We start from the raw sequence: 21,825 nt of genomic DNA, 5'->3' as shown, positions 1-21,825 counted from the left end.
TTCATATACTGAGGAAAAAACAAATCTACAGTCTGTAGTGACTGATGATTAAAAATTAAAAAATGTTCTACGGCAGAAGTCAGGCATACAGACCACATCATATCACAAGGAAAATTTAATTCGCTAAAATTTATTGACATGCCTTTCCCAAAACTAACGACTAGTAATCCATGATCAATTGTATCTTGGCAGATACAATTGCTCTGACACTAACAAAGGAATTATATACGAATGCCGAGCCTGCTTATTCATGCAACTATCCATTCGGCCAGTCATGTGACAGACAGACAGCATAAAATCATGCAAATGCGGATGAGCTGCTTCAGGTAATGTTCATATCAAACATCAGAATGTGGAAAAACACACTGACAAGTCAAACCTTGGGCATATGTGTAACTAACACCTGTTCATGCTGACTTTTCTTCAAGTCCTGCCATTCCCACTGGCAGAGTACACAGTACAGCATAACAAGTGTGTTTACATAAAAAATCTGTTGCTGAAGTATCTCAGATTGTTTGTAAGTCCAAACCATCAACCTGTCAGTTAGATCCTATCTAGTAAAAGCCTGCCTCCTCTCTCTGGCCTCTCTAATAACCAACATCATACATTCCTTCCTGATGTTGGACCATGTTCCATCATCTCTCAAAACTGCTGCAATTACCTCTATATTTAAAAAAACATGGTGCTGACCCCAATAACCTAAATTACTTTTGTCTCACCTCAAACTTGACATTTCTGTCAATAATAATGAAAAAAAAACTATTGCAACTCAGATCTATGACTATTTAACTGCTTCCAATATGTCAGCTGACTCTGGACATTTAACAATTCTAATTTTCCTCAACATAAGTGCAGCCTTTGATCCCATCCCATACAACATCCTGCTAGAACAGCTTGCTGCCATTGGTATTACCAGCACCTGTCATGACTGGTTTACATCATATCGCTCCCACTGCTGAGAGTTTGTTCAACCTAAACACTTCAGATCTCACCCTTCGCCTGTCATCAGAGGAGTCCCCCAGGGCTCTGTTCTGGGTCCCTTTACTATTCACCATTTACCTTCTTCCTCTCAGCAATATTTTCGTAAATACAAGGTACACTTTCACTCCTATGTGGACGACACCCAGTTTTACTTTCACCCACCCCAGCACAAAACACCACCGCCTATCTTGTCTACACACTCGTCACATCATCCTTCGACTACTGTAACTGTGTTATTTTTGGTCTACACTCCAAACTCCAACTGGTCCAAAATGTTGCAGCTTGTATCATCAGCCGAACTCCCTCCATACAACACATCACAAACATACTTGCACCACCTGCCTGATTGTCCACCGTGGGTTTCAGAGCATTCAGTCACTCAACACTCAACCACCTGTCATGCGAAACATATAGTCTCTGACAACCTTCAAATTCAGAATCAAAATCTCATCTTTTTAAAATAGTTTACTCTATTTAAACTGTTTTCCCTTTTATCCCAATTCTATGTACTTTTAAAATCTGCTTTTATTTTTCAGTGCATTATTGTTTTATTCTTGTGATGTTTAATGCATTGCTGTTTGTTTTTGTAAGGTGAACTTGAGTCCTCTGAAAGATGCCCACAAATGAAATGTATTATTCATAATATTGATATTTATTAGTTGTATCTGTGATCCAGTTTTGTTTCATTAAAGTTCTCATTTTATCATCACAGTTGAAGTGTGTGCTGTCTTACTCCATAGACTTACTCAAAAAACTATTCAATTTGATGACAATGACATAAATGTGATCATCTTATGAGAAAAGATAATGTTGTCATGACTCTGGCTGTGCTTTGACGTTGTTAACATTCCATTACTGCTTAAAAAGGACACTTGCGTAATTGAAGCAAATTGAAAACAGGATAATGGCTAAGAGAAACTGAAATGTGATGGAAGACTTCTTCTCCACAAGAAAGAAGTGATATACAATGAAGGAGAGAAAACAAAATGATACAATTTAGAGTGTGAAGGGAGATATTCAAAATCACCCGCTGTGTTGTCAAGGTCAATTAGTAACCAGGAAGCAGCCTGCCTGTCTGTCCAATTAGCAACAACCAGGAAGGAACGCTTTCCTTCTTGGACCTGTGACCCCTAAAGCTGTACTGCTGCAGAGATGACAGGGGCGGTTCTGAAATGATGACAGGCATTAGCATTTTTCTGCAGTTAGCATTAGTGCAGGGCTGCAAGTGCAAGTGTGTGTGGATCTCTCTGTGTGTGCATGCATACGATAATATAAGATATTGTTTCAGTGGCTTTCATTGATAGGCCTTGATGTGAGATTAGCCAGTGGTGGAATTTAACTCTGGTTGCTCCTTCAAAATGGCCGACAGGAAGGAAGCTGCCTTAGACAGGGTCACAGCCCCTCCCATTTCTGAAGGGGACCTTGAGTTGAATGTTTTTCTTTCTCATTAAATCCGAAAAGCAAAAGACAGAAGAATCAGTGTGACATTGCTTTGTCTTTTCTACTCTGTCAAACTCAGAGTGACTGAAGAGATTTTCAATGAAGTTGTGTTTGAAACAATGCAAACACTTTATAAATTCTAATAGCTGAAATTTGTAGCAACATGCCATGATTTTCATAACAATCGTTTGCTTCAGCTATACTGTGGATCTCCTGTACTCAGAAAATATATCCAACAGGCTCTGAGTGAACCTGTGAGGAGCTAGTTAAAAAAAAGGTACTTACTTGAAGTGACTCTGGCCCCAAGACCGTCACCCTTGGAGGACTGAGACCAGCAGGTCGAGAAGGTCTGGTGGTGATACCGACCCACGGCCCTACAAGTACGTACAAAGACATGTGAAGATCTTTAACAAAACTCTGAAGTCTGCATTTAATTTCACTTAAGCATAATATAAAAGTCTTACCTGTAGTGTTGCCAGCCTGATTATGAAGCACAAGTCGATACTGGTAGTTAGTCCAAGGACTGAGAGCTGATGACGAGTCAAGGAAGGAAAGAGGTGGAGTATCTGGCAGGAGATGGCCCACTCTGGAGACTTGTTGGGTCCCAGCAACTCTTCGCTCAATCAGCCACCTTTAGCCAGCATGACATCCAATGGAAAAATTACACACAAAACTGAGTGTCATAGAGGGATTTTGAACCACATGTAATTGTTTCTCACCTTTCCAGTGGTCCATTGTTCCACTCTGGTGCACCCCACGATAAGAGGACAGAGGTGGGTGTGTCAGAGTAAAGGTGAGGCGCAGGAACGCCTTCAGGAGGAGCAGGGAGGGTACGAAAAGGCTGAGACATCTCAGACACTGAGCAAGCCACACTGGTGCATGTTTCCACCTAGATGTTTGAGAGTAATTACGTAACATATGTGATGAAGAATTTAGATCCAGTTATTAAGAAAAATAATTTTTATATTTTCTGCAAAGGAAAACATTTGATAATTTCTAATAATGTCTAGACTTTTTTGATTTTGGAATACTATGTTAGTTAATATAATACACTACTATGCACTACCGTAATTTTATTATCAGGCTATAATCTAGCCATATCCTGATATGCAGTACCTGGAGGCTGTAGGTCTGGTAAGGAAGTAGGTCGAGGACAGTGTAGCTAGTGGTATTTCCTGGAACAGTGACTGATTGAGGCGTCGATCTTGAAGCTGTACTAAAAGAACTTGAGATGGAACTGTGGAAAAGGTCTTGTTTTATAAAATGTTCAGTATTATAACTAGTTGCATTGTACTCTGGGTTTGTACTTTGGGTACTGGGTTCTTTGGGGTTAAATGAGATGGAATTTGGGGCTTGGCTTACGTTGCTTATAGAAGTGTACTGAATATGGCTGTCTTCTCCTATAGCAGGCCTCAGTGTGGAGAAATGGTTGGACAGGAAATTGTGTGTAGTGTCTTGAACTGTGCCTGAGCCGTTATTAGTGTCTGTGATGCTAGAAAACATGGATACGTGGCTTGAGGCTTGAGCGGTGGTAGGATCAGATGTTGACCTAAGGTTACCTGAGTTGAGATGTGTTCTGGATAACAGGCTTTGGTTTGGACCTAAACTGGGGTTTAGGGTCGAGCTGCTACTAGAGACTAAGCTGTGTAAAGAAGTGATACGGCTGGGGTAAAGATAAAGTGTATAATTTGTAATAATGCCATTTGGTTGTGTGGGTGGAATCCAGGTCACTGATACACTTCGAGAATGAAGCCCTGATACAGCTAGCGTGTCAACTGGTCCAGGACCTGGAGAAAGAGAAAAAAAAAAAACATATGAAGAGAAAAGGAGAGGAAAAATGCTTAGAAAAAATGACAGAAACGCAAGGAGGGAGGAATTGTTCTAAAGTATTATTTGACTAGTAACATCAAGAATGACATCAGAAGGACAAAGAGTGATTTTGCCATTACTATCCAAGGGATTAACATGGAAATTCCTTTTCTCTCTCAATTTCTCCCCCTGAGCAAACTAAGGTTGCATTTATGGATTTTGTGGTACTTGTGACTGTTTGAATGTGAGGCAGCATCTTTCAGTGGGGTGAAATGTAGGCTGGACGAGAATGAACATTATAGCCCTCTTCACACTGACTTTCCCGTGAACAAACATTCGCATGCATAACTTTAGTAGTTGCAAAGAGGGATAGATATATAGATGGTCTGGGATATATCAGATGTAAGCAAAACGTCAGTTCTCAAATTGACTCACTGTGGGCCAAAAGGGGACAGATCACAAACCAGCAACCAGGTGTTACGGGATGTTGTGGAAAAAAACTGAATTTTAAAAATCAGCTGCCAACAACAACCACAAAGGCCTTTAAGCAAATAAGGTGTTAGCTCTTGGCTGGTGCAAGTAGCAGCTCAGAATTGGTTCAACTTGTAAACCTTGCAAGAACATAACTCTCTACAAACTAAAGAACCACCATAAAGCCACACCATTACGTCACTATATACCTCTGTACACATTTCCAGTTTCCATATCCCAGTGACCAGTTTCATTGTTGAAGCTCCTTCTTTATTCTAAACTTCTGTCAAGGACAACAGTTTGGTCACGATAATCATACCCCCCAGACACTGACATACATGGATCTTGGTTCCAGGCCAGAAAAATGTAAATGGACTGCTATTTGGACCAGTTTTCTTGACCAAGAGTTGGTTCTTTGATAGCTAACAAAAAACCCAAACATACTAATGAGTTAATGGGTGTAATGAGTTTGGTTCATCAGTATATAGTACAGTACATATATATATATATATATATATATGGTTTGGTAAAGTTAAGTTTAAATACTAAGTGTAGTAATTAAAGCTGAAAATTAAGAACAACTGGAGTTCAGTGGAGACCTCAGAGAGCTAGTAGACTTCTAACTTCTTGGCTCTCCCAAATGTTTATGTTGCCTGCTACTCTCCCACAAAATTATCCTATTAAAATATGCAAGTTGACAGAGACGCGAACACGCAGTCACATGACGTGCACATGTTCATGCACATCCAAGGACCTACACAAGACTAGTCATAGTGATATTTCACTTCATGGTAGCTCATTTGAAGGTAATGCCCCCTCTCCCCTCCTCCTCCGGCATTTACATCTCACTGTACTGCTCTGTAATGGACACACACACACACACAGATGCATGTCCATACACATAGACACATAGTCTTCCCAACACACACACCAACTCACATACCCACACCCACAGCAATGCAGTATAGCAGTAATGGTGCTGTGTGAAGGGCAAGCAGATCAAGGTGACTGAGCGGACTGAGGGAGCGTGCTGCGTCGCTAAGTGCTACCGCTAACCGCTAACGGCTTTCCCAGATGGCGGTGTGTATGTGTGTGTGTGTGTGTAAAGGAGAGACAAAAAGAGAGAGCGTAAAAGAAGATGAGAGGTTTAGAGTATGCGTGAATGACGGTTTGGGAAATAAAGTGTGCGAGCATGTATATGTGTATGTCAGCATGCATGCACATGAGACAACAGCTGTGGAAGTAGAATATGTGCGCATTGTGCACACTATCTATTAACTGAAGGGTCCTACTTCCCACAGAGTGAGATGCCCGCTAACATCCAGTAATTGGCCCAGGATGTCCAGTTCTGCTAAAGGTTTTTAAATATGTTATAGTCTAATACTTATCAAAGTATGTACATATCAGTGTTTTGCCTCATGCTCTATTTTTAGTAGTAAATCATAACCTTGTGATTGCAACTATTTTGTGGCGTTTTTTGATTACACAGGAAAACAGTTTTTAAAAGTTTTCTAAACATCTTTATCCTAGTGTATGTGGAGTCTGTCATTGATAAAAAGCATCTATTATCTATTAACTAAGAAACAAACTAAGACATTGATGCACTACAATGGCCTGTCATACACACACTTACATACATATGAATTCTGTCTCCCAAATAAAGAACAATATAAAAACTGCAATGTAAAGCTTGGCTGATTTCATAGATCACAACAAGGTTCACCCAACAACTCCATCTTTGCTTCAGTCTGTTTGTTTCTTCCTTTTTCCTGACCACTTCCTCTTCTCTCCCTCCTCACCCCCACCACCTCTCTCATTTTCTTTCTTCTCTGCCCCCCACTCATGCTTTGTGTCTGGGTCTCTCTTTCTCTCTTGCTCCATCTCTCTGTTCTCCCTGCTAAATAAACAATGCAGAAAGTTGACCTTTTAGGTTAACAGGTTTTTATGCTAGCTCTACTCAGCACTCACACTGATTCAATTACCACCAAAGGTCCACTGAACCCTAGGAATAACCAAGGAGCCCGTCCCCCTGTCTGCCTATGTGCATGCTTGCATGCCTCGCTGCATGCTCGCTCGCCTTTGCGGTTGGCTGGTGTGTGTACCTACCTGTTTGTTGAAGGTCTAATTAGATAACCCGCATTTGCCTGTCTTTTGGACTATATCTTTGCATACTTTACTTTATCCCGCCTGGTTAAGATTTGTAAAGATGTAAAGATTCACAGAGAGGTAGACTAATAGAAAGGCCTAAACCGAAAATAATTTGACCACAAAAACAATCCAGTCACCTTGATCCAGTCCCCATCAACCAACCAAAATAACCCCTGTTGTTACCCCCATTCCTTCCTCCCTCTCTCATCCCCTCCTCCCCACCGCCCTTCTCCCTCTAAGTGTGGAGTGTTATTTAGGCTTTACTGGCGCGTGTAAAATTCTGCAATTTGAAGGGCTGTTAAGTTTTTCAATTGAAATTTTCATTTAAGATGCAGGTGATGCTTTTTTTCCATTTTTTTTTTTTTTTTTTTTTTACTGACGCTTTACTGCTCTCCTGATAGGAAGGAACGAGTGTTGAGGGAATGCGTAGCGACACTTCTCTTTCTGGTTTCCTGACTCCTTATCTTTTTTTTCCTCTCTCTCGCTCCTACTCACCTCTTCTGTCTTTCCATTTCCTATCCTCCCTTTCCCAACTGCTCCTACCCTTTCTCCAATCTCTTTATTCCCCAAGCCTTTCCCTCTTTTTCATCCCTTCATTCCTCCCTCCACACCTCCCACCCTTACTCCTCCTTTCTCCAGTAAAACACAGTAGCAGAAGGCTAAAACAGGAGTGCAGGGCCACCAAGCCTTAAATCACATTTATAAGGATTTGGTTAGCATAGTAATAACACAATCAACTGACAAGGGCTTGAAGAGGGGTGTGAGGAAGGAGGGATTGCGTGAGTGTGTGTGTGTGCATGTGTAGGCCTACTTGTGGGTGTATACAAGCGTCTGTGCATGTGTGTAGGTAGCAGTGAATCCGTGTATATTTAAGTGCGCATATCTATGTGTATCCATGTGAAGAGAAGAGGAAGGGTATTATTTTTAGCCGTGCACAGGGCCCCATGAATGCTGGTGTGTGTTTGTGGGCATGTGTGTATGTGGGTGACTGGGCATTTGAAGGTTAGGCGAGGCTCCTAGGAGTCATAATGAGGACAAGCGCTGAGCTTTACTGTTATCAAGATGCTTACGACGTGGTGTCAAAACGTGACAAGTAATACGCAGAGAATTTACATTGCATTGGATATCTTTACTTTTTCCATAGATTATTTAATGTCATTGCTGCTTTAGGATTCAATGACGAGGCAGCGAGAGAGAGGGTGATGCGTGACCAAGGTCACGAGCTTGATTTGCAACCATAACATCACGAGTATATGAGATGTGCATTAGCCTTTAAGTAACTACAATACCTTTGAAATGTCAGTCATTAAAAAATTTCAGTATGCTTTTCAGAAATTGATGATTTGGAGTGATTTATTATTTAATTCCAGGTAACCTCCTGATGCATCCATGTACTGCATAAAGGCTTTTCAGTTCAAATTATTGTTTGTCAAATTATTCAAATCAGTGGGAATAAAATCCCACTACAGAGGATGACAGTATAAACCAAGCAAAAGCATTTACACATATATAACTGCAAAGCTCAGTTGATACGTAGAACAAGAATTGGACTATGCTCACGTCAGTTCAGCATATTCCTGGTAATGCTAACCTACCACAAAGCAGGGGAAATGAGGATATTACTTATGCAGTCACTCATTAATTAAATAACGAATTCTTTGTGTTCTGCCACTACATCTAACCTCATTTCGGTTGCTTTTTTTTCTTTTACACTTCTCTTTCCTCTGAGCTTTAGGTTTAATTTGGCTCTTTGGTAATTTTACTTTCTATGAGTGCTTGGCTAAGATCATTTTGTCCAAAAGGATCTTTATTCATACTCTACATAACACGTTATAACACACACCTCAAAGAACACACACGTACCCCCCCCCCCCCATCCCCAACACACACACACACACACACACTCTCTCTCTCTCTCTCTCTCTTAGATCACTTAGCTGGTGTGAACATGGGAGTAGACAGAGGAAAGGGAGCTGTCCAACACGGCTAGAGTTTATGTTCACAGGAGCCGTCTGTCTGTTCTGCAGCGGCAGGAATTCATAGGGACCAAATTACATTAAAAAGATGGATATAAAACTTTAATGGAATGATAAAAAGGAAAGGAGGAAGCGTGGGTCTCTCTCTTTCTCTGTTCTGTCATTAGCCCTCTCTTTTCTTCTCTTCCTCATTTTTCCTCAAGTCCTCTTTTTACCTTTTTCTCTTCACACTTAGCTCTCTTCTCTTTTCCCCAATTTCTTCCCCATAAGAAGTGAAATTCCAAAGTCAGAGTAAAAGCAGAAAGTTGGGAGAAAGGAAGAGGTGTGACATAGAGAGAATTATAGAAAAGAAAAGGGTTTGGCCAATACAGAGGGAGAGATAAAAATACAGAGGATGTGCACAAAATGAAAACATATGAAAATTACTTAAACCATATCTAATTGATCTTATAACACCCATGTTCCCATTGGTAATAAAGGTTCATGTCAACATACAGCATAGTATGTGGAAGTGGAAACGTCGCAAGGTTACAGCTCACACTTACACTAGTTTGGTTAGAGGAATCCCTTCACAAAGGACTGTAACACTATAAAGAATTAAAACGTATATTAAGATCTAATGTATATGTCCCTTGAACATGTGTGTGAATATGTATGGACATACTGATGTAGTTGTATTAGTATTTTATGCTGATATTGATGTAGTGTTTGATTCCACAAAAAAACAATTAAAAAAATCCCAACTATTACAGTATTAAATAATAGAAAATGTAATTCAAAACGTAAGCGTAATTTTTTCTAGCGTGAAAGAGAGGCGATTAGGAGGGAAATGTAGCCTTTCCTCTCACCGACAAGATGACAAGAGGATGGTTTAGGGTGACAAATTACACATGGTGGAAAATCCAATCTGGGCACATGTGGCCTTCTCCCATCATAGGTTTAAATCCCCTTTCATTAAGAACATCCATACCTATCATGTTTTATATTACTGTGGTAAAACAATTTTTAATCCATATTTTAAATGTATATTTTCTCTTAAATAATTCAGATGTTAAAATTCACCTGTAGCCAAGAAAAGGATGGATTCTTCCATCACATGCACAATCTGAATTAGAATGACTGAAACAAGAGATACATTTTTTTTTCCTGACGATGCTTGACCTCTGTGACAGCTGGCTGCAGGTTAAGTAGCATCCCAGTGTTTTGTGTTGCATGTCTGCATGAAACGGTGTGTAATTGTGACTGTGCGCTACTGCTTGCAAGCATCATGAGGTATGTGATTGATAAGGACAACAAGGAGGCGTGCATGTGTAGGACACATGTTCTCAGTGTGTGTGTGTGTGCGTGTGTGTGTGTGTGTGCCTGATAGAGTCAGAAAGTGGGATGGAGGTTTGAAAGATGGGGCGCAGTGTAACTGACTGGACACAACTATTACAGTTTGCACACACAAACAACAAAAAGAGGTAGATCGATGTAAGTTTTCATTCTCACATTAAGAGTGTTCACAAATAGAAACACACATGATGTGCACATTAGCTACAGTTGCTGAGTTGGAAAAATTGTGTAACAAAAGCTCACTGTGTTTGAGAGTGTGTGTGTGTGTGTGTTTGCTAGGGGGAATTCAATCCTGCATAGCAATGAGAAAAGCACAGGGCCATAATTTAATGCATCCTAAATGTCTGCATTTGTGTGTGTCTAAATGTGTGTGTGCATGCATCAGTTATGTGTGTAACCGCACTTGTATTCATGCGAGTGTGTACGTACACCACGCATACATGTATGCATTTTGTACACATTTTTGAGTGTACATATGTGTGTATCAATGTATGCAAATCTCAGCTGCTTAATGATAATGTATGTGATAATAGCGTGGTACTAATTAATTTATAACTTTGCACTGAGGAGGCTGTTCCAGTGGCTAATATGATTCTATTACAGCAATTAGCCCACAATGACACTGGCTAGGTCACTCACACACAGACACACACCTTACAGTATGCAAATCATCTCTGCCTGTCAGTGTGTATCTCCCAGCCATGCCAGTGCCCATGTTTCCACTATCTTCTACAGTATATGTTCTTTCTCTCACTGCTATTGTTGTGACCATACTGACCACCTGCGCTAACATCAAGAAATGACTACACCTATCATACAGTAAAACCTTGGGCACTATCAGTAAAAGTGAACCGGGCGAATTTTCTGCTTTTCTTTTCACACCACACACCATATGTTTATCGTGTGTCTATTTTTTAGCAGGTCATTTAAAATCAACAGATCTGTCAGACTCTTTGAGTTTAACTTTGACTCAGCAGCACTGATGGGCAACTGACAGCAGAGGCCACCTCCCAGCCCGTTACTTGCAGAGCTTGGCAGGGCTGCTGACATGAGCAGCGCAATGCAGTATGAAAACACAACACCAACACGTAATGTACAGAACAGTAGTGTAGTGGTTTCTTTCACTCAACAACTCATTTACTTATGGCCATTTTACTGGTTTGCGTTGTCTGTGTGCATTGTCAGTAGAAATGTGTGTAAATATGCATAGAGCTATGGCTATATTTACATGGAGAATATTTCTTCAACCCCACTGAAATCATTATTACAGTTATTATTATCAAACAGTTAAGAGGGGCACTAAATGAAATGATCATATATATATGTATAAGATATACAGTATGTATATACATCGATCAGGCATAACATTATGACCACCTTCCTAATATTGTGTAGGTCTCCCATGTGCCTCCAAAACAGTTGTGACTCATCAGAGAATGAACATGGGCCTTCTGAGGGTGTCCTGTGGTGTCTGGCAACAAAATGTTGTTAGTGGGGGGCTTTTGGTTCTATGGGTTGAGGGGAGGGGCCTTTGTGGATCAGGCTTGTTCCAGTGCATCCCACAGATACTTGATCAGTTTGGGATCTAGTCCAATTAAAGTTTAGAGAACAGGTCAACACCTTGTTCCTAAACCTGTTGTGTGTGTCTGTGTCAGGCTGCATCCTGCTGGGGATGGCTGCCATCAAGGAGTGTCATTGCTATGGGGTTGGGGTGCCTGGTCTGGTCTAAGTGGGTGGTACATGTCTAAGTAACATCCACATGAATGTCAGGTCCAAACGTTTCCCAGCAGAACATTGAATTATCACAAGATGATCAATGTTATTTACTCTTCTGTCAGTTGTTGTGGCTGATCGGTGTATATTTGCAGGCATCAAAACATCAATCAGAATGTAATCCTTTTGACGGTGCCAAATCTGCTGAAAATAACTGTGTTGCCGATACCAAATTCATTCAAAAGAGTAGTAAAGTATGAACAAGGGAGACCGAGATGGTCTAATGTTTTGAACAACACAAACTACAGGTGTCCATGTAAATGCAGCTAATGAGAAACAAGAATGTAAAACTTTAAGTGCACACTTGGGTGTATGAGTATGTGTACTTACGGTCCTCTGCTGTGCGCAGGGTCGCCCAGGGGCCGGCTGTCTGTCCATGTGTGTGTGACACCACCACTCTAAACTGGTACTCCGTGTATGGCGACAAGCCCTCCACATGATAGGAAAATGTGTCCGTTGCATTTTCTAATAGCCTAGGAGTGGACGGACACAAACACAAATACAATTACTGCCATATAGCGGACTCTGGTCGGTGCAATATGCTGTGTTAACAGGTGGCTAAAGTGGGACAGTGAATATATTTTATGAATTCTGATCTAGAATGTTCATCATGAACGAATGGATCTGAAAATGTGGTCACTTGCAAAATGTACTTCATTCTTTAATACGGAGTCACACAAACTTCAGCACCAGACAGCTCCAAAGGTGGAAGAAGCCACTTGGATGAGTCGTGAAACGTCACCAAGAAAACCTAAGCTGCCTTAGTTTTAGTTCGTCGATATCTTGTAGGTATACTATGAACTGGTTAACTGAAAACCTTCATAGACTCCACGGACTGTGTTTTCTGTACATACCTGTGGTCAGCTGTGAACATGGTATATCGTGATTACAAAGCTATTGTTTGACTGTAGATTCTCATTGTACAAAATTCTTTGTCCAGAGCAGATGACTATTTTTTGCTCATCACCAGCCGCTGTTTGTTCACTTGTGTCCCTTTTAGTGTACATACAGTGACACTTCCAGAGTGAATAGTGAGGACATGTTCATCAGGGGTAAAACAAGACCTAAACCGCTGCAGAGGTATTGAATATTTTGTGTATAGAAATCTAGAGTATATCTCTTTTTCTCTGAAAATGGAAATCACTTCATGTTTTATCAAGAAATCAACCTGTTGTTGTATTCTAATGTAAAATAAATTTTAAGTGTGACATCACCAAAGGACTGCACGACAAGTTTTATATAGTCAATAAAGCAGATATCCTCTTCACAGTATATACGCTATTTTCATAGCCTTTTATCTCCTCTTGTCATTCCTGATCCCATGTCACATAATCATACAAAGGAATCTAGGACAAAGTAAAAGAATATTGTCATAAATGAGGGACCGTTGACCAGTTAGCATCAGATGGATAGAAGGGATGAATGAATGAATAAATCAGGGAACAATGAGATTTCCATAGCAGAGGAGGAGGAGGGCATGGCTGTCTGATATATAATACATGTAGCTAGTCATTTATTTATTACCACAGAATGAGAGCCTCCTCTTCTTGGATTAAATTGCAATTTGTTGTCAGGAAGCATGTAATGAATACATATCAGATGCACACCCTCTCTCTCTTTTTATTCTATCACATTTTCTCAACCTCTCTCTCTCCCCCTTCCCTGTCTTTGATTTTTTTTTGTCTTTTTTGTCTCTACCCCCGTCTCCCGGCTTCATTCCCTCTATTTTTCTGATGGTATGTCATATTGAAGTGACATATTCAGCTGGGCTGTATAATGCACCTCTTAGTATGTACATGTGTATGCATATGCGTGTCTCCACCTTTTTAGGCAGATATATGTCTGAAAGGGTTGTGCATGTATGCTATTCTCTTACTGTCATTTATTTCACACGTCTCAGACAACTTGCATGTGTTGAGCACATCTGTGTGTAAACTTGTCCACTTGTTTCTCTGCCGTGTCTGTGCGTTTCAGGATCTCTCTCACCTTATGACAGGCCTGTGTGGGGATGTCCTCATTTGCAGGCTGTAGTGGAGTGGGCCTGGCGCGTTGGCGTTGGCAGGGGCGGACCAGGATACATTCAGCCTGGCATCAGTTGCATGGGTCAAAGTTGGTTGTGACAACCCATCCGGGGCTATGAAGCGAGAGAAGATGGTAAGAGGGAGACGAAAGGAAGGAACAGGTGATGGAGGAATGATTGAGGGATGAAAAATATAGAATAAGAGTCAGAGAGAAAGACAGAAACAACAACAAAAAATAACATAAAAGATATATTCACTTCCATTTTGATATTATTAATCTGATTAATCAACTGCAACCTAGAGGGATGACGACATTGGAACGATTCTGCCGAAAATGGAATAGAAAAAGAAGAAATGATTGAAGAAAGAAGAGACAGGAGGGAAGACAAGTAGGTGAGAACAAAAGAGGAAAATACATAACAGCAAAAGAAGAAAAAACGTTTTCTGTGAAGTGTGAGTTCCACGCACACATGCCTACACACAACTCTCTCAGCAGTACGCCTCTTTTCCAGCTGAGCACGACAGTATAGTGTTAGTGTTGGAAAATCAGTAAAAACATCTTGATTCAATATGATAGCTGTGCTCTTAACAGAAACAGAGACGGCCGCATAAGAAAAAGATAAGGACAACAAATACAAGGAGAAAATCAGAGTGACCGCAGTGTTCAATCAAACATTGCTCTCTTTCCACTACAACAAGACTGATTGCTGGAGACATCTTATCCTAAAGATGGCACACACACGCCAATAGTGAAGACCCACATATTATGTTGGTAGAAAAAGCCTCAAAACACTCTCTTATGGTGGATTTAGAATAACATTAGTGGTGGTTCACCAACATAAATTATCATTTTGCATTCATTATCTTAACACACACAAAGAGAAAACAAGACACAAGAGCTATATTTCTTCAAAGACTCATTTCTGTGTATGGGTGTGTGTGTGTGTGTGTGTGTACGTTTTATAGGACCACCTGTGACCATGTGTGTGAACCATTATGTGTAGTACTCTCTTCTCTCAGTACCAACTAAAAGGAGGACATCTTCAATGACATACAACACAGAAAAAAGAGAGTGAAGAAGGAACGGATAAAGAAAAAGACAACAATTTTGAAACAGGCCTCAGCTATTATGTAAGTTTAGTTTAGTATGTAAGGATATCAACAGCAGTCTGTGTTTCCTTTCAGATTTTCACCAGATACATATATGATGTAGCATTAATCGAAGTTGATATAATTAAGGATGTTCTTTATAACCTACATGTTTTAGGTTAAATGAGCATTTGATAAATTACTGGATCAATAAGATAAATCTGCAACTGAATTTTAGATAAATTGCATCCCTAGAGTCTTCTTAATGATAAAGATCCAGATCAGATCAGTAGAAAGGCCACTGGCCCTGATTGTGTGTAATTCTTGAAATGCTGACTGACTCTCTCTCTCCCACGCACGCACGCACACACACACACACACACACACACACACACAAACACACACACACACACCCCCCCACACACACACACACACACAACACATACATCACAAAGACACACACTGTTGCCGAGCCTGTGTCTCTCTCATGGTGTGTTAGCAGGTACAATATCAGAGGTGTCACTAATCGTTTTAAACTATGCACTTTTATGTTCACTTCTCTCTCTCTGCTCTCCTCCTCCTCTGCTCTTCTGTCTCTTGCTCCGCTATCTTCTCTCTGTTCTTTCATAGAACAAGGACGCATCAAGACAGTTTGCCTTAAAGAAGTCTAAAGAGATGCCAGAGGCACAGAGGTAGAAAGAGAGATAGAAAGAGAGGAAACGTCTGGTATTTAAAATTTATACTTTCTTATGCCTTTGTTTTGAACTTGAACAGCAGAACTTTCCTAAGTCTGTCTTTTGTTGTTCTCTCACTAAGACACAGCTGTGCAAAGGTGTTCATGACTTTTGGTAACATTAGCTGAAGTGGAAACGCGTGTTAAAGGTGTGTTGGTGTGTGTTACTGCCTAGCTACTATTATCTCCAGGCTCTTCTGATCAGCTTTGACATTTATCAGTATGCACAATCAGTCTCTATTCTACACAGTCAGTGGTGTGAGTGTGCTTGTGTCTCTCACTGCTCCTGTGGATAACGTGTTTATTTAGCAAAGTAAGCCACAAAAGCAAATATGAATCTTTGCAGTTCAGAAGAATAACCATTCAAATCAGCGGAAATAAATTAAACTATTGCAATGGTTCAGGCCTCCTCTGTAGAGTATGAAAGATAAAAGAACATAAAAGTAAAATAAAAAAAAATCTGATCCTACACTATTTCGAGGGCGCAAACGTGATTTACTGTAATGTAGGTCAGTTTTTTTTCTAAGTAAGCATCTCCTTGGAGATATGACAATCATGATTTACCTATTCAGTCAAACAATAACAGGGATATTGAAATCAGTGCAAAAGCCACTGGACTTACAAATGAGCAGTTTTAAAACATACATTCTAATAAGGTTTCAGAAGTTTAAGCGTTATAAATTACCACTAATCTCTGTTATTTTTATCGAGCCATGTAAAGCCATTTTACATATTCTCAGTTAATCTGAGCCTTACTTGCAACCTTTCCTTCACCTGACAAGTCTGGTAACACATCACAAATTGTTTTATTCTGAATGTGAGTACCTGCTGGGGGAGTAGTAACACTGAGTGGCAGGCTCTCAACACAGCCTTGTGTGTTACACCCTCTGATCCAGAAGCTGTAGTTAGTGTAAGGCTGAAGGTCATTCACAGACAACCAGATGCCTGCTGCTGTACTGCCATCCAACACAACATCACCATCTAAGAGACAGAGAGAGAGAGTTTAAGGTCTTTGGCCAAGCACGGTGTATACAGAGCAAATGAAACTGTTCTATCTTGCACAGACTTTTTTTCATTCATTTGTTAGAGTTAAGTCACATTGTTGAGGAAGAGTGATATTTAAGAGATATAGCAACAAGGAAATAAATGGAAGAGAGAATAAGAGGGGGGTTAGAAAGCAATACAGACTCAGATTAACTGAGAGTGATCAAAGCAGAGAGGTCTCCATGCTGAGGTTATGCAAAGATAGTAAATAAAAAAGGGATCAGGAAAATGACACTGTGTGAGCCTATCCAACATATTTAGATGGACACACACAAACACAATTCAGTTTGGGTGGACTGATGAAGGCAGTTTGTATCAAAGAAGCAAGGGGCTATGGGTAACTAGAGCGAAACACCGTCTCCCTCTTTCTTCCACACCTCTTCTATCCTTCACTCATTTTCATCTGTCGGTTCCTCTGTGAGGAGCAGATCAAAGTCCCAAACTGTGTGTGTATGTGTCTGACAGAGACAGTGTGTGATATTATGAGTGTGTCTTTGTGTGTATTGGATACTCAAATTCCTTCGTCCTATTTTCTTTCCGAGTCCAGCTCTCCTACGTTGTTGGTCATCGTCACGCTTTTCTTTTTCATGTCTTACATCGTTTTTACCTATAATCTAATACATCTATGGAAATATGAGTTTCTCATCTCCCTTTTCACTATATTCTACTGTTTTATTGCCACTTGTCTTTGTTCTTCTTTCAGTCTTCATACCAGTGTTTTGCTCTACATTCCTATATCATCTCCTCGATCGAGTCACTGACAATATCAAAAAACCTCGTGTTTTCTATAACACTCTGGTTTGATTACTCCTTTCACTTTCCCATTTCATGCATGACTTTCAGTGTAAGTTGGCTTTGTTGGTGAAGAGTGTGATTGTGTGTGTCTGTGTGTACATATGCATCCATCTCTATCAACACTATCCAGTTCTAGTTGTTATTAAAATTAATTTTCGCCAAAAAAAACCCACTCACTGTTCTTGAAACTAATATTTACTAGTACACTGTTTAATACACTGTTCTTGTGCTAATATTAATTGCCTGCAGCCACAATTATTTGATTCAGCCCTGTTATCTATACTGGCAACATCACCCAAGGTGCTTGAGTCTATGTGTAACCACAGCAATTTTTGCTCTAAGGCACACCTTACATTTTCGTGCAGAAATGTTTTATAAATTCAAAGAGTGAGAAGAGTCAAAAAGCAAAAGCAAAACATGTTTTTAGATATTTGTTGCGTAGTAAGTACTGCATGTTTAACAAGTAGTAGTAGTATATGTGCAAAGAAAGTGTAGCTTGTCTTTTTATGCAGGTGTGCTGCCTTGCGTGTGTATTAAGGTGTAATATTCACATGATGCCTTTATTTGTGTATAAGTCTGAGAAAGAGTGAGACAGAGAGTGAATAGCTTTATATTTCACCTTTGCTTTTGTAGTACAGTGTGTAGCTGAGGTTTCCATTTGGTCTAGGAGGGGCTGTCCAGCGAGCTCGGAGCGATCTAGAGCTCTGATTGGTCAGTTCCAGCAGTATAGGGCCTTCTGGTGCCATTTCTAATGTACGCATCTCCACCTGGAAAAAACAAAACACAAACAAACTTATGTTCAGAATGACTGCAGTTAATACTTAAATAAAATAAATAAAATCTGCCTTCTTTAATAAGAATCATTATCAGGGTGTTGGGATTCTATGATATAACTGTTTAAAATTATGCTACACACACCTGGCCAGCATTAACTCTGCCTCTAATTTCTTAACTCTCTCCCATATTTCTCCTGCTACCTTCCTTCCATATTTTCTTCCTCCCAATCCACTCTCATCCTCTTCTCCTACTCCCTTTCCACTATCGCTGTCTATGACCGTCTCATTTCTTCCTGTCTCGCTCTCCAGTTACCTTCTCCTCTGCTCTGACCATTTACTCTGTCCTCATTGTTTCACTCTTTTATCCCTAACATTCCTCCTTCCCTCTCTCCCTTCTTCCTCTTTCCTCCCATCCTCTCATCTCTTCCTCCTGTTCCCCCCCTCCTCCTCCCACCCTGCTCTCCTCCTTTTATGCTGCGTCAGCTCTTCTCCTGGCGTTTGACTAAACATGGCGTTCGTATTGGAAAAATGCCCCAAAATATGGCCTGTCGTCAGAGATGTCGTTGAGCATAGAGTGGCATTTCCTACCAAATGTCACTGTGGCCACACCAACCCTCGTTATTGAGCCGAGAGAATCGATCACCTTTATGATGCCTAGTGACACACACAGACACATACACCTACAGCACACATACATTCTGTCCATCTCTGAGAAGGCATTCCCACCTTTCTTTGTGTTAGTCAAAGCAATTATATGCTTAATGAAAACACATGATATAATATGATTGATGTAATTCACCAAATAGGCAATTAAACAAAGCTACTCTAGATACCTAGCATCGATGAAAAGAATAACATATATTTTAGGGCTGTGTTTAAAAAACAATTCCTGCATCTTCTCGGAAATCTCGCTGCAGGAAACAAGATAAAGGCACGTGTGAGGGAGATCCAACACATGAAGCTACAACTCTGAGATCACCATCAGGATAGAAGTAAAATATTGCGGAAATAGCACAAATCGTAGAAACCAACAACAGTTGTTTTGTGAAGATTTCTGTCATAACTAAGCAAAATATTTTTGAAACTCACAGCAAAAAATTAAAGAATATCATGGATGTCAGTATGACCAACAATGTCAAGTCTATTTCATAAAGCAAATGATCACATCACATGTGTTTACCAGTAAGAGATTCACTGACCATTGGTCCCTTGCCACAGCCCTGTGCCGTACAGGCCTGCAGTCTGAGTACGTGCCGGCTCCATGGAGAAAGTCCCTCCACCACGGAGAACCTCTGGGAGGCACTGGAGTTTAGAATGAGAACTCCATCCATCCAGAGACCATAGCTTGTTATAATACCTGTTAAAATGACAAATTTAATTACGACATGTATGTGGCACATCTCTTGAGTGACTAAAGTTTGATTTTGATTTGTTTCTTGCTCCCAAAAAAAGTTACCATACACAATCCTCCAGCTAATAGACTGTAGTAGTAGACCTGCCAGGAACCACCTATATTCAAGCACAATATGAAGTCTAACTATAAAACCAAAAAGGTACATGTCTGTAGAAAATGTTGGATATTCATTTATTTTTAATTTAAATTCATCACTTTGTGACTCTGTAAGAATCTTGAAGAGCATTTTTAAAGCTCCATGTGGGCGGTATCGTCCAATACCAACCATCTTGGCAGACCCTGATTCTGCTGGACTCCTCCACTAATTCAAAGATTGGCAGAGAGCTGGAGCGTGAGTTGAGCTGAGATGGATTGATACCTAGTTAGACAGCCAGCAACAGCACATAACTGGCACTCAAAGTGGACACATCCTAGATTATGCATAACGATAAGCCTTAATATAATTTAAATAACCACCCATCCCCACTTAGTACAGTTGTCATGAACGCGAAAAATTAGCCCCCTGAGGTTGCTGCTTGGCCACAACCAGTGTAGTTTTTGTGTGTTGGTCTTAATTCTCACTTTGCTTTGGGATCATTTTCAGAAGAAATCAAAAATTTTTTTTTTACTTCCATGGGTCACTCGTATAAAACAGGTCTGTGTCCAGACTGTGAAGAAATTACAATCACCAAGTGAGCTTTGCTGTATTGAGGTGCAGCCTGGGTCACTGGATTACAATGCAAATGAAAACTGACTTAGGGGCTCCAGACCTGCCAGCCAGTGTGTCCGAGAGTGATCCAATGATGAAAACAGCAGTGAAATGACAAATGTAACCATAGACGTTACGAGGATAAAGGCCCTGAGAAGGACAGTGGTTCTCGAGTGAACATTCACACACATGCAACCAAATGAGGGCGCAAATAGGTGTGCACGCACAAACAGACACATGGACACCCACGTAATGATATACACACACATTTATATGGGAACTCACACATGTCCATACCCTCCTCATGCAGACACATACACCAGCACAATAATTACATTATATTACATCCACCTAATAAAAAAAATGAAACAGTACGGTGCCAAATGTGCTTTTCCTTAATAAAAATGCATACACGGGGCTCAAAAGATCAGTGCTAAGAACTAAGAGTCTATTCTGCTTTAATCATGTGTGGGTTTTATTATTGCTCAATACAGATATACACACCTATCAGGGAAACGAAGACACAAAAACCCCACGGACGCAAGCTACATCTGGGAAGCTCTTAATGTGGCCAATCACATGCGTGTGAGAGCGTGTGTGTATATGTGTGAGGACATCTGTATGTGCTTGTGTGCGTGAATAAGCCCATATCAGTATAGGTTGTAATAAAGACAGGTTGGGAAATGAAGCAGCGAATGCATAACAGGCTTATTTCCCCTCTTTGTCTGCGTGTTGCCCCGACCTAATCCCCGAGAGGATTATCCCCCACAAATCCCTGCGGAATTGGGGAGAAGGGGGGGAGAGTTAGAGAGAGAGAGAGAGAGAGAGAGAGAGAGAGAGAGAGAGAGAGAGAGAGAGAGAGGGAAAATAACACAAGATCTCACTCCTCTGGAACCCATCACCATCATCATCTTCATTGTTGCCTTCCATTTAGAAAAAAGAAAAAAAGAGTCTATGGAAAAGCCACTGAGCTCTTCTTCTCTTTTTAAGCAAAAATTAAAGCTTTTTAAGCATGAGATAATCGGGTAATCATGATTAAGTGTCTCCCTTGTTATAAATTTCTGTCATCAGATGAGAAAAGCTTTAAGTAATTTATCCAGGCTAATATGCACACACATCGCAGGGTTTATGGTGCAAAATGCACTCATGTGGCATTAAGCGTAAAACACACATGATTCACATTACACACACACACACACATATCATGGAATTACGCATTCTTTAACGAGCATGACAGTAATACTTGATAATATGTGGTGGTGGTGTGTTGCACGTAAGGGACTGTGAAATGGGGTGGGAAATCCTCAGATGGTTGTCATTGCTTAATTAATT

At 40.4% G+C, this 21,825-nt stretch overlaps 1 protein-coding gene across 1 annotated transcript in view; it reads right to left on the bottom strand.

The window, feature by feature from the left end:
- Positions 1-21,825, bottom strand: part of ush2a (Usher syndrome 2A (autosomal recessive, mild)) — a gene marked incomplete at its 3' end in the record, with an annotated part of 180,403 nt that overhangs the window by 68,170 nt on the left and 90,408 nt on the right. The window contains exons 44-53 of the mRNA XM_084541903.1: positions 19,591-19,748; positions 18,235-18,382; positions 16,602-16,757; positions 13,920-14,067; positions 12,264-12,406; positions 3,981-4,208; positions 3,538-3,608; positions 3,141-3,310; positions 2,886-3,052; positions 2,707-2,795 (exon numbers count right to left, since the gene is read on the bottom strand). Coding sequence (XP_084398029.1) covers positions 2,707-2,795; positions 2,886-3,052; positions 3,141-3,310; positions 3,538-3,608; positions 3,981-4,208; positions 12,264-12,406; positions 13,920-14,067; positions 16,602-16,757; positions 18,235-18,382; positions 19,591-19,748 — 1,478 coding nt within the window. The remainder of the gene's footprint in view (positions 1-2,706; positions 2,796-2,885; positions 3,053-3,140; positions 3,311-3,537; positions 3,609-3,980; positions 4,209-12,263; positions 12,407-13,919; positions 14,068-16,601; positions 16,758-18,234; positions 18,383-19,590; positions 19,749-21,825) is intronic.

Source organism: Chelon labrosus, assembly GCF_963514085.1.
Source record: "Chelon labrosus genome assembly, chromosome: 3".
Lineage (NCBI taxonomy): Eukaryota > Metazoa > Chordata > Actinopteri > Mugiliformes > Mugilidae > Chelon > Chelon labrosus.
This window is presented reverse-complemented; position numbering and strand designations above follow the sequence as displayed.